This window comes from Marmota marmota, unplaced genomic scaffold (genome assembly GCF_001458135.2).
Source record: "Marmota marmota marmota unplaced genomic scaffold, marMar, whole genome shotgun sequence".
Taxonomy (NCBI): Eukaryota; Metazoa; Chordata; class Mammalia; order Rodentia; family Sciuridae; genus Marmota; species Marmota marmota.
In genome coordinates, this window is record NW_025999891.1 from 6700824 (window position 1) to 6713916 (window position 13093).

The window sequence follows — 13093 nt, forward strand, 5'->3', positions numbered from 1 at the left end:
CCAATGCTGTGGTGGAAATTGAACCCTGGGCCTCACAGACTAGACCAACACTTTACCCCTGAGTTACATTACAACTTGTTGATTACATTTTTTTTATTCAGTGCTTTTATTTATGTGTTTGCGCAGCAACCTCTGAAGTAGACATTGCAGTAAAATCATATGTACCCTAGCTTTAAAATGGTCTGTAGTAGGTTCTCATCAATGCTTGCCATATTTTTTTTTTTTTAACCAAGGACAGATGATGCTTTTTTGGCAAAGTCTAAGAAATCTAGTTCTGGGTATACCATAGTGGGAGGATTTTAAGCAAATCATTATTTTTCTCTTCTTCTACTATATATATATATATTTATCATTGACCCTATCACCCAGAAATGTACTGATGTATGTGAATGTAATTGTATTTCTTTCCTTTTTTTTTTTTTTGATGTGGGGATTGAACCCAAGGGTGTTTTACCAGTGAGCTAGATTCATGGCCCTTTTTATTTTTTTGAGAAAGAATCTCTCTGAAGCTGGCCTTCAACTTGCCATCTTTTTGTTTCAGTCTCCTGAGCCACTGAGATTACAGTTGTATGCCAATTCACACAGCATGGTTGGATTTCTTTGAGAACATGAGTTGCTTCATTGCACTTAACAAGATATGCACAAATTCCCCAAAAAACTTAGGAGACAGGTCATTAAATCATTTCTTGTAGTTTATTTATGGATCTTTTAGTGACAACACAAGGAAAAGCTGTTAAAGATTAATCAGGTACTAAGATAATTTCTAAATTTTTTTTGCATGTTACATTTTATTAATTGAGATAGATTTCTAAGGAGAATCCACTTATTTGTTTTAGTTTTTTACTAAAAGGGACTTGCTAAGTTGCTTAGGGTCTCACTGTGTTGTTGAGATGGTCCTTGAACTTGTGAACCTCCTGCCCTAGACTCCTAAGTTGCTGGGATTACAGGTTACTGTGCTGGGCTTTAACTTTTTAAAGGTACATTTCTATTTTTAGATTTAAGTGTCTTGAGAGGAACGAAAAGCAGTATTTCTTGGCAATCCCAATCGTTAGCCTAAATCAGTTTGAGCATATATCAGGATCACGTGGAGAACTGTGTTAAAACTCAGGTCACTGGTCACACCCAAGAATTTTAGATTCAGGTCTTTGGTAGAACCTGAGATTTTGCATTTGTGTAGTAGGCTTCTGATTATGGTGATAGTCTAGGCAACATATTTTGATATTCACTGGCATAAACAAAAGGCTTTTTGTGTGTAGTGGCAGGCTGCTTAGGAATTGAACCCAGGGGCATTCTACCACTGAGTTAACATCCCCAGCCCTTTTTATTTTTCATTTCAAGATGAAAGGGGGTCTAAGTTGCCCAGGCTACCTTCAACTTGTGATTATCCTGCTTCAGCCTCCCTGGTAGCTGGGATTATAGGCATCTCACACTGTGTCTGGCAAGTGAATGACTTTTGCTGAAAAAAACGACTCTGTATAAGGATATAACCATATATTGTGAGTTATTCAGGTTTGAGGGTTAGAAACATTTGATCTTGCAAAAGCATACAGGGAAGAAATTATTATAACTTCCTCAAGTAATTATTAGTTATGGGTGGTGCTAATTATAATGTACATTTTGTTTGTAACTGTAAGCCAGACTCTTTCTTGGAAATTTTATTCTAATTTTTTTTTTTTTTCTTTTTAAGTGGTGCTGTGGGTTGAATGCAGGGCTTCCTATGTGGCTAGGCAAGTACTGCACCTCTGAGCAGCATCCCTCTAATTTAAAAAAAAATCTTTAGTTATAGGTGGACACAATACCTTTATTTTTATTTGTTTTATTATTGTGTAATGTTGAGGATCAAACCCTGTGCCTCACACATGGTAAATAAGTGCTCTACCATTGAGCTACAAACCCAGCATCCCCTCTAATGCTTAGTATAAGACTGTTCGGCTAGGGATATAGCTCAGTGGTAGAACACTTGGTGTGAAACCCTGAGTTCAGTCTCCAACATTACACACAGAAGAAAGTACATTTTATAATCTTTAAAAAATTTTTCTAGTTGTCAATGGATCTTTATTTATATGTGGTGCTGAGAATCGAACCCAGTTCTCACACGTGCTAAGCAAATGCTCTACCATTGAGCCACAACCCCAGCCCCCAATCTCATAGTTTTAATTTAGACACGAAACATTATTCCTAAAAAGATTTTTATGAGGCACTTTTGTGTATTTACTGAAATTTTTGTTTTTAATGTTAGGTGCATAAAGAGACAATAGATGCTGTACCAAATGCAATACCTGGGAGAACAGACATAGAGTTGGAAATATACGGTATGGAAGGTATTCCAGAAAAAGACATGGATGAAAGACGACGACTTCTTGAACAGAAAACACAGGGTAAAAAATAAGATTATTATTTTTTTAATAATATATCTTCACTTTAATGAGACTATTACTATTTTTAGTGTAAATTTATAGATGTAAATTAATAGATGATAGATTTATTCAGAACTCCAATTTTGAGTTAGTTTTTCCCCTTACGTTATATGTTTAGTGGTTTTGTTAGACTTGGAATTTGAAGCTATGCACTACCTAGATGGTAGCAATTGTTATTAATCTATTTAATCACCTGTGTTTTTTATTTTGAAGAGAATTTTTTATCTTGTGGAAAGGTCAGACTTCTTTTTCATGGTTGACCTTTTTTTTTTTTTTGGTACTGGGAATTGAACCCAGGGCGTTGAACATCTTAATCACATCCCCAGCCCTTTTAATTTAGAGATAGGGTCACACCGAGTTGCTTAGGGCCTGCTGAGTTGCTGAGGCTGGCTTTGAACTCATGATCCTCTTGACTTAGCCTCACTCACTGCCACCATGCTTGGCTCATGGTTTACTTTTTATTTGGAATAGAAATAAAATTTGGGGATTGAACTCGGGGTGCTTCACCATTTTGAGATGGTTTTGCAAAGTTGCCAAGGATGGTATTGGACTTGGAATTCTCTTGCCTTAGTCTCCTGAGTTTCTGGTATTACAGACTCCCAGCTAGAAAGCTTTTTTGGGGGAGAGGGTACTGGGGCTTAAACCCAGGGGTCCTTAACCACTTAGCCACATCTTCAGTCCTTCTTATTTTGAGTCAGGGTCTAAATTATTGAGGCTACTCTCAAAAACTTGGGTTGATCCTGCCTTAGCCTCTCAAGTCACTGGGATTACAGGAATTTGCCATCATGTCTGACTTAACTGTTTTTTGAGTAACTTAAGTAAAACTGACTTAGGATAATCACTTTTATCTTTTATAGGATGTTAATTCTCCTTAATACAGAGTAAAGGCAGATTTGAATAGTGGAGAATAATTATTGAATTCTTTGAAGTTAAATGTCCTAAACTCATTCACTCTCTTTTTTAACTATCAGAAATACTAATTTAAATTTTCTTAGCAGAGAGTCAAAAAAAGAAGCAACAGGATGATTCTGATGAGTATGATGATGATGACTCTGCAGCCTCAACTTCATTTCAACCACAGCCTGTTCAACCTCAGCAAGGTTATATCCCTCCAATGGCTCAGCCAGGACTGCCACCAGTTCCAGGAGCACCAGGAATGCCTCCAGGTACCACATAGGGTTTCATAAAATGTAACATTCTTGTGATTTTATTGATATGGTGTAGAAGTATTGTTTTTGTTCCCCTAACTCTTTAATATTAATTGATGATTTTTTTTTTTTTTTTGGTTGAAATTCTTATTTGTAGGCATACCTCCACTAATGCCAGGTGTTCCTCCTCTGATGCCAGGAATGCCACCAGTTATGCCAGGCATGCCACCTGGGTAAGAAAACTTTTAATTGGCTTGTGGGCTTATGCCTAGTAATAATATATTTCAACTTAGGTATACTTTAAGTAAATGTTATTTTGCATTTTTGTTTCTAGAAGGTATGGGCTCTGTAAGTCTTAACTTTGTTTAATAAGGGGTCAGTCAATGAATTTAAGGTATAAGTTTGCCTCTAAAGAGAGTAGATTTTTGGGTTTTAGTATGTAGGCAGCCATCTGCTTCAATTGCATATGCTGTAATTAAAGTAGTTGGTTGTATATTTGAGTTTCTGAGATTCAGAACTATCCGTGACACTTTATAGTTGTGACAAGAAGCAAACTCTGTAAATGATTGTATGTGTTGAAGCATCAAAAGTTAAGATGAAGATGAGGTGCTCATGCCCATCACTTTTACTTAAATATTGTTGGATGTGAGGTAAACAATACACTTTCCCACTGTATTTTGAAAATCACAGTTAGATTTTGATTTTGTCATACATTTTCACAGATTGCATCATCAGAGAAAATACACCCAGTCATTTTGCGGTGAAAACATGTAAGCATCTCATTCATAATGTAATTCAGGAAGTATAATCATAATGTCATTTTTTTGTGTGTGTTTAATGATATCTATTCAGTTGGCTTCAGAAATTTTCTAACCTTCTCTGGAACTTAAAAGTTGCAAGCTGCTTGACACAGGTCTCTTAAAAAGAGGGAATTAAAACATCTCTGAGGAAATAGACCCATTAAATAAAGCATTTTCTAAATGTGTATTTTCCCCATACTGCTAAAATTAATGGGACCTGATAGTAAAAGTGTTTGTGTTTAAGGAAGAATATATATTCTGACTAGTTTTTGTATATTAATGTTTGAATATGATTGAATTTTCTTTTAGTTAGAATTTATGTATAAAGTTAAAACTTTTGATATAAGTTCTGAGTTGTGGTATTGTGTCTATCTACGACTCTTTTAGTTGTGGAGCTGGGGTTGTTGCTCCACAGTACAGTGGGTGCTTAGCGTATGTGAGGCCCTGAATTCAGTCCTCAGCACCAAAAAACCCCGTCCAAAATAATAATACTAAATCAAATTGAAAAACTTCTAATTTTTTAAAAAATGAATTACACACTGATACTTGAAGGTGAACTTTTTAAAGGAAAGAAAATAATGTAGGTTTTGTTTGTAACTCGTGGTTTAATGTTAGATAACTTGTAAATAAAAATTAGACAATAGTGAGTTTGCTTTTGACAGAATTAATTTTGGTGGTAGGTTTTCCTTGCCTTTCTAAAACAAAAATTCTTACTTTATAGTATACATTAAATATTTTCTTTTTGAAAAATCTAGCAATTCTAAAATATAAATATTTTATTTATGTTCTGAGAGGATATTTTTCAAGTGGAATTAAAGGAGATTTTGCTTTCCAGTACACGATGAGGTCTCCTGTACATATTAAATATTTTCTCTCTATAACTTTGAATGTTTTGTCAACAAAGACTGATTTTCTCCCCTTTACTGATAAACCCAAGAGCTTGCTGGCTTTTTTTTTTTAGGATTTATTTTGATAGGACTGTTGTGTATAGTTTGTTTTTTCAGCTTTTTTGATTTCAATATTAGAGGGCAAATTCGAATCTTTAGCCAAAATATTTTCTTATAGTCTAGCCAAAATATTTTGGATTTGGCCAAAATATTTTATTATTGTTTATACTGTTAATTAACTTTAGTTGTTTTTTGAAATTTGCTTTCTAACAGAATGATGCCAATGGGTGGAATGATGCCACCTGGACCAGGAATACCACCTCTTATGCCTGGTATGCCACCAGGTATGACATGTTTTCTATATTAATATGACTAGTATGCTTTATTTGTAAGTATCTTGTGAAGTAGACTTAATAGGAAATAGTTCAACACACATTATGCTGAGGTATTTGCAATAATTTAAATGAATACAGATAATAATTGTTCACAGGGTAGGGTTGTACCCCAGTGGTAGAGCACTTGCCTATCATGTGTGAGGCATTGGGTTCAATTCTTAGCACCACATAAAAATAAAAAAGTAAAGGTATTGTGTCTATCTAAAACTTTAAAAATGTTTAAAAAATAATTTTTTGTTTACTAACAAAGTTGGTAAAAGTTATACTACAGAAATTCAAGGAATGCATTAATAATGGGTTTTAGTAAAAATAGCTTGGGGGGGGTGTCCAAAGGAATAACAAAATTTATAGGTCCTAATATTATATGGCTTATGGAAATTTATTGTCATTCACATTAAAGTTTCAGAGTTCAAGGAACATTTAAAATGTCTGGTAAATTGAAATAATTCTGATGACTGAAATAATTATATATATTTGAATACATTTACTTATTCAGTTATATCAGTAAGCTTAATTGTCATTTTGATCATATGCCAGTTCTAGTATTATTTTCTTTTGTTACTTTTTGTTTTACTGGGGATCAAAGGGGCCCTTTACTGTTCAACTACTACAGTTCTTTGTTTTTTAATTTAAAAAATATATATATTCACTTTTATTTTATCCTTATTTATTTTTATGTGGTGCTGAGGATCATACCCAGTGCCTTTCACATGCTAGGCAAGCTCTCTACCACTGAGCTACAACCACAGTTGTTATTATTTCTTTTTTTCCTGGTGCATTATAGTTGTACATAATGGTGGAATTTGTTGTTACATGTTTGTACGTGCACACAGTAGAACTCTTTTTTAGTATTTTGAGACAGGGTCTTGCCAAGTTGTTGAGGCTTGCCTGTAATTGATGATCTTGCCCCAGACTTCCAAATTGTTGGAATTACAGGTATACACCACCATGCCTTGGACTTTAGAGTTGTTCAACAGTCAATTAGTAACTTTCTAGTATAGAAACATTTTTGTCTGAACTGTTTCATTGACTACCACTACCATTTCTTCTTCAGGTATGCCCCCCCCTGTTCCCCGTCCTGGAATTCCTCCAATGACTCAAGCACAGGCTGTGTCAGCACCAGGTATTCTTAATAGACCACCTGCACCAACAGCAACAGTACCTGCTCCACAGCCTCCAGTTACTAAGCCTCTTTTCCCCAGTGCTGGACAGGTAAGGTGAAATAACTGCAAAAAAGTGCTCTTACATTTAAAGGTAAAGCATAGTTGTTTACAAAAAACTTTGAAATTGTCATAGGTTAATTTTTTTAAATAAAAATTTAATATAATTAAATATACTAAAAAGTGGCCTATCCTTTTCCATGTTTACACTTCTTGACTTTTCAACCTATTGAATCAAATCAGAGATAGTTTTTTTTCTCCCACCTTATATTTCTTAACTGAGTTAGAAATTAAAATTGAGTTGGGATTGGTGATACAGGCCTGTAATCCCAGTGGCTCCGGAAGCTGAGGCAGGAGGATTGCAAGTTCAAAGCCAGCCTCAGCAATTTAGTGAGACCTTAAGCAACTCAATGAGACCCTGTCTCTAAATAAAATATATTAAAAGGGGGGTGGGGCGGGCTGAAGATGTGGCTCAATGGTTAAGTGCCCTGGGTTCAATATCCAGTACCAAAAAAGAAAGAATTAAAGTTGAATTTCTGGAGACTTAAATAAATATTGTTAAGAGGCCCTCCTTTCCCTATTTAATAGTAAGTAGAATGAGGCCAAAGATGAAAAGTCCTTAAGAGGTTAGGAAATAATTTATTGGACTACTCTTATTAGAACTGTGGTAAATTACAATGCTGCAGTCATGCTAGAAGGACATCATTTAATGGCTTTATATTTCCTAGAGGTCTTGTCTTCCTTCAAAACTTTCTCTAAAACATAAGTGAGAGATGTTTGTGTTATATGCAGTATAGATATAATGGTTGGGATCTTTGCTTTTTTTCTGTTTCATTCAGAACTAAGCACATGTATTTAAGTTCAGGATGTATATTTATTATTGGTTCTTTTTTTAAATTATCCCTTCGATGTTTTCTTGTATCACTTTTTTTTTCCTGTTTGTGGGTGCTAAATTAATAAAGTGTCGCCTTTAAGCATATTAATTATGTTTTATGGTGGGTGGGGATTTTGTTTATTGAGAATGTGAAACTTTTGTAAGAATCTTTTTGTAGAGAGGCATTGGTGAGGATTGATGTGTCCACAATAATACTTTTTCTCAGTTTAAGGTATCAGTTCTTGAAATATCTCAATGGAAAACAGTTTTGTTAAAAACAAAACTGGTTAACTAGGTTTATTCATGTCAGTTTTTTTTTTTTTTTAAGGCTCCTACTTTCACCATGTTTATTGTAAATGCATTAACTGCCTGCCTCTTAAATGACATTTGATTGCATTAAATTTTGCATTTACAAAAATGCAGTCTATACTAAAAAGTCTGCCACATGGCTTATTTCACCCATTTGTTTGGAGACGTTTCATTGTTTCCTTTCTTTTATGCTACAGATGGGGACACCTGTAACAAGCTCAAGTACAGCTTCATCCAATTCAGAAAGTCTGTCTGCATCTTCTAAAGCTCTGTTTCCTAGCACAGCACAAGTACGCAGGAAGTTGCAGTTTAAAATTGTTAAAATGGCTTTATAACTTAACCCTTTGGACCCTACATGAAAATTACATTATCCTTAAAATCTTATGTTTGATTTTTTTTTTTTTAAGTAAGATTAATGTCATTAATAAAATCAAATGGCTTTGGAAAATCTGAATTTATACTAACAATCCCAAAAAAGTACCCTCAACTTCTATGGTTCTAAAGGGTTAAAAGCATGTAAGCAGTAAATGCATTATCGTGGCCAATGTATTCTGATGCATGGTTTTGATTTATGCTGTTTAATGCATCACATACAATGTAAGGAAAGTAGTACTCTGCATATAGTTCAAAAAGTTGACCTGTTTGAAGTTTTAGATGTTTGGCATTTTAGAGAGTAACACATTTGTTTCATGAAATTCTTTATTTAGAAGAACCTGCTAAATTATAACCCTTTTGTCCATGAGAATCTCTCCAATTTGGAGAGTTTTGAATTATTGTATAAAAAATGCTAGTAAGGACATAACTTTATTGTGTCACCATTGACAATACTTTTTGTGCCATACTTAGTAAGTAAAGTTTATCTGAACCTTTGTATTCTTTACTTTCTTTTTTTGAGCTGCTTGAAAGAGTACTTTTAAGAAACTAGTAAAAATAGGTCTGTTTATAGATTTTGTTACATGATACTGTATTTCAGCTATTTGAAATAAAGCTTAATTTAGAATAAAGTTACTAGTTAGGAGCTGTAGAAGGCATCTGAGAAGTTACATATACAGTCATCTTGTTTTCTAATACTCTGATATGACTTTAATCCAGTCTTTTGATATGGGCTGTATTGAATTTTGTGAGGCATTTATTATATGTTAACTTTTGTTTGGATTTAATTTAAATTTTGGTATTTTAAGTTAATATCATTGATATACTCAACTTTGGGTTTTGAAGTTTCATTAATGAAAAATTGTGTTTTACAGGCTCAGGCAGCTGTGCAAGGACCTGTTGGTACAGATTTCAAGCCCTTAAATAGTACCCCTGCAACAACTACAGAACCCCCAAAGCCTACATTCCCTGCTTATACACAGTCTACAGCTTCAACCACTAGTACAACAAATAGTACTGCAGCAAAACCAGCAGCTTCAATAACAAGTAAGCCTGCTACACTTACAACCACCAGTGCAACCAGTAAGTTGATCCATCCAGATGAGGATATATCACTGGTAAGTTGTTTTCTATGTCTTTACTAGCAGCACTTGATTTTTAACTTTTACTCATTGGGTCTGATTTAGTGCTTCCAAATGGTTGTTAGTTTTGATATTTAAGAAACCACAAAATACTTATAAAGTGGATGGATTCTACATGTTTTGATTGCCTCCTCCCTCCTATTTCTAAAAGAAGGTAGTAAATCAGTTTCTCAACTTTCTTAAAAATCATTTTAGTTAGACATAAATCTGCATTTATTGACTAAAGAAACAAGTATGAGGTAAAACCTGCAGATCCTTTGAAGCCCGAATAAAGGAATTTATTTCAATAGAAAGTTTTATAGTCCCCCTCTTTTGTTGATGATACTGTGATTAAACCAGAAATGTTTTGCTTCTGAGCAAGGTCTCAAGCGTGTTTTATTTTTGTTTAGATGGAGGCAGGGTCTTCATAAGTTGCTCAACGTGTGCCTCAAAATTGTAGTCCTTCTTCCTCAGCCTCTTAAGCAGCTGGGTGCCTAACTCCCGGCTAATATTTAGAATTTTCCTAGCAGTATTTAAAATCTAGACAGTTTCTTGTTGAAACATTTGTCATTCCTGTGAAGTTGTTAGTCGTGCTTCAAGTATAAAAATAGACGAGGTTTATAAAGTATGGACATTTCAGGTATTTGAACTGGTTTGTAGGGACAAAAATAATTGGTGGATAGTAAGTATAAATTTTAAAACAGGTAATTCTTATTCTGTAAATTATAAATATTTTACGTGCTTGCCTTAATGCTTGATGGATCTCTCTGCATACATGTGTTTAACATTGTTCTTATTTTTATTCCTAGGAAGAGAGAAGGGCACAGTTACCTAAATATCAGCGTAATCTTCCTCGACCAGGACAGGCCCCAATCGGTAATCCACCAGTTGGACCAATTGGAGGTATGATGCCACCACAGCCAGGCATCCCACAGCAGCAAGGAATGAGACCCCCAATGCCACCTCATGGTATTTTTCTCTTTTTATTGCTTTAGTGGATTTTCTGAGTATACACATAAAATGTTATCTGCAAAGTATGTTGAATTTATAAGTACAATGCACTGACCAAATCAATCTTTTTTTGTGTGTGTTTTAAATGTTTTTTTTAGGTCAGTATGGTGGTCATCATCAAGGCATGCCAGGTTACCTTCCTGGTGCTATGCCACCGTATGGGCAGGGACCGCCAATGGTACCCCCTTACCAAGGTGGGCCTCCTCGACCTCCAATGGGAATGAGACCTCCTGTAATGTCGCAAGGTGGCCGTTACTGATCTTGCTTCATCCAGTTTAATAGGTTTGGAGATTAAACCTTTTCTCAACTTGTGCTGTTTATATAGCCGAGCTTCCGTCAATAAGGCTTCATTGTGACTTTAACAAACATTATCTTCCCACATACCAGGAACTATTGGACATTTATTTTACATGGGAAAAATTATTTGGAATAATAAAGCAGGAACTTTTCCTGAGGTTGCAATTTATACTGTATGGCTTCTTTTTCATGTTTCATCTAGGTTTTTAGAAGTGAAGTATAGTAAATTTGGTTCGTTAAATTGTGAAGGCGCTGGAATTACATGAACATACCACCTTAATAAAGGCAAGTTCTGTAAGCTTACATTGCTATTTGTAAAGTTATGCCTTCACAGCATTTCAGATGCTGTTGGACTTCATGTCCCCAACCTAGCTTGGTGAGGGCTGTAACTGTTTGCAAGTACCTGTACATTGGAAGTCTGAATGTGTAACAATATTTAATGTATTTAGAGTTCCTCATGTTGCAGGGTTTAAGAAATCTGACCCATGAAGGTCATGTGACTTTTCTGTACTGTTAAACTTCATTGTAATAAAATGAGAGAAAAATTTATGCCTTTTTATTCATAACCCAGCTGTGGACCACTGCCTGAAAGGTTTGTACAGATGCATGCCACAGTAGATGTCCACATAATAAAATTCACAGTTACCAATGCAGTTTTGATATATCATTGAATTCTGTCCTTTAAGTAGTAGATTGTTTCTTAGCTGCATGTTTTAAACTGAACAGTTATATAGAATTGTATGTTGATATTTTAGTTAAAGATACATATTAATCATTATGCTGTAGGTTTGAAATCTTCATATTGTCACCTTTCCACACCCTTGGGTGTCATCAGATCTCATAGATATTTAAAATGTATAAGCCTTAATAGTTCTTCCATGAGCTATTTAGAGCCTAGTGCCAGACTCATTAATTTCATGCTGATTATTTTTGAGATTTCAGTACTGCATGGACCTCAGAAGCTTTTCAGGTACAAACTTCTAGAAGCTTAGATGCATGCAGTAATAGCTACGTATGTTGTTAATGGGTTGTTATATGTTATTCTAAGTGTAGTACTGTGCCTCTTAGGGTACTTTGATGGTAATTGGTGGACTGAATATTTTTAAATTTATTAGGTTCCTAGAAGGTAACATTACTTATTTGATTAGATGGATACCTTCTGTTATTAAGCCTACTTGGCTTTGCTGTTTTTATCCTTGGCAAATTTGAATATTATTGTGTTCTAATAGAGAACTTTTGTGTAGAGATAACTGCCATTGTTCAGTATTTTGTGTTGCAAATCTTTTATAATATAGCCCTTGTTGGACTTTTTGTTTTTCCTGATCTCTTTAAGTTTCAAATAATCCACAAAGTAATTATCAATGAATACAAGTGGAGTTTCTCTAATTGTAAGGCTTCTAAAAAATGATTATTTCTTAAAATAAAAAGGTTAAAATATAAAGTTTTAAGGCAAAAAAGGCTTTAACTTTGTAGGAAAATATTTTAAAATGTTTACTCGTTACAGAAGAGTTTGTATTTAAGTGACAGATTTTAGTCATTCAAAATCATTTCAAGTATTTTAAAGCTGAATGATTTTTTAAAATATGGTGCTGTGCTCTTCTGATATGGCTTCTGTGCTCTGATACCATTGAGGTGCAAAAAATTCCATACTTTGAAAAGACAGAATCCATTTATCACCAAGAAAGCTTTTGCCAATCCCACACTCCTTTCCACTGTTTGCATAGCTAAATTGTTTTGTAATATGCATAAGCTTCTTAGATTTGACCACTTGTTTTTTATACTTCCAAAGAAAAAACTTTGTTGAAAAGTATTTAAGGTAATTTAAGGTAAAGTGGCCTGATTAAGAATGATTAATCATTTAGAATGATTAAATAGGAAATCTTCTCCCAGTGTCTATAAAGGATTTTATGTATAGATTTATCCACAAACTTCATAAGAGTTGGTAGACTGTTTTAAAAATTGTGTAAAGCTTTATTTGCATTTTATGAGAAGACCAATATTTTATAGCAAAGTTTACTGCTCTCTGGGGTCCACAGGGATTAAAAAAAAGTTAAATGAGTGATACAATTCTAATTAAACAATTAATTGCTGGTGTTATTCATGGCATTTAAAAAATTAAGTACATGATCTTTCCTGTACCTTGTAAGTTATGTGGCTCATACATAGGTGATCCCCAATTAGTGTATTTAATCTGTAATTTTCATGCACCTAAAGATGATTAAGCTTCTAGAAAATACCTTTTACCTAACTGCTTCTGGGGTCCTTAGTGTGGTTGAATCTTGAGTGGGACAAATTATGTTGA

At 34.3% G+C, this 13093-nt stretch overlaps 1 protein-coding gene across 4 annotated transcripts in view; it reads left to right on the top strand.

The window, feature by feature from the left end:
• Nucleotides 1-11444, top strand: part of Znf207 (zinc finger protein 207) — a 16805-nt gene extending 5361 nt beyond the window's left edge. Inside the window, exons 3-12 of one of the 4 annotated variants that reach the window (XM_015501185.2) lie at nucleotides 2240-2378; nucleotides 3416-3583; nucleotides 3723-3798; nucleotides 4288-4335; nucleotides 5526-5596; nucleotides 6702-6859; nucleotides 8188-8280; nucleotides 9238-9480; nucleotides 10293-10452; nucleotides 10593-11444. In XM_015501185.2, the coding sequence (XP_015356671.1) occupies nucleotides 2240-2378; nucleotides 3416-3583; nucleotides 3723-3798; nucleotides 4288-4335; nucleotides 5526-5596; nucleotides 6702-6859; nucleotides 8188-8280; nucleotides 9238-9480; nucleotides 10293-10452; nucleotides 10593-10753 (1317 nt within the window). In that variant the 3' untranslated portion in view covers nucleotides 10754-11444. The remainder of the gene's footprint in view (nucleotides 1-2239; nucleotides 2379-3415; nucleotides 3584-3722; nucleotides 3799-4287; nucleotides 4336-5525; nucleotides 5597-6701; nucleotides 6860-8187; nucleotides 8281-9237; nucleotides 9481-10292; nucleotides 10453-10592) is intronic. The other 3 variants (XM_015501189.2, XM_015501187.2, XM_048794859.1) reach the window with 3 other exon arrangements.
• Nucleotides 11445-13093: the final 1649 nt, after the last annotated feature.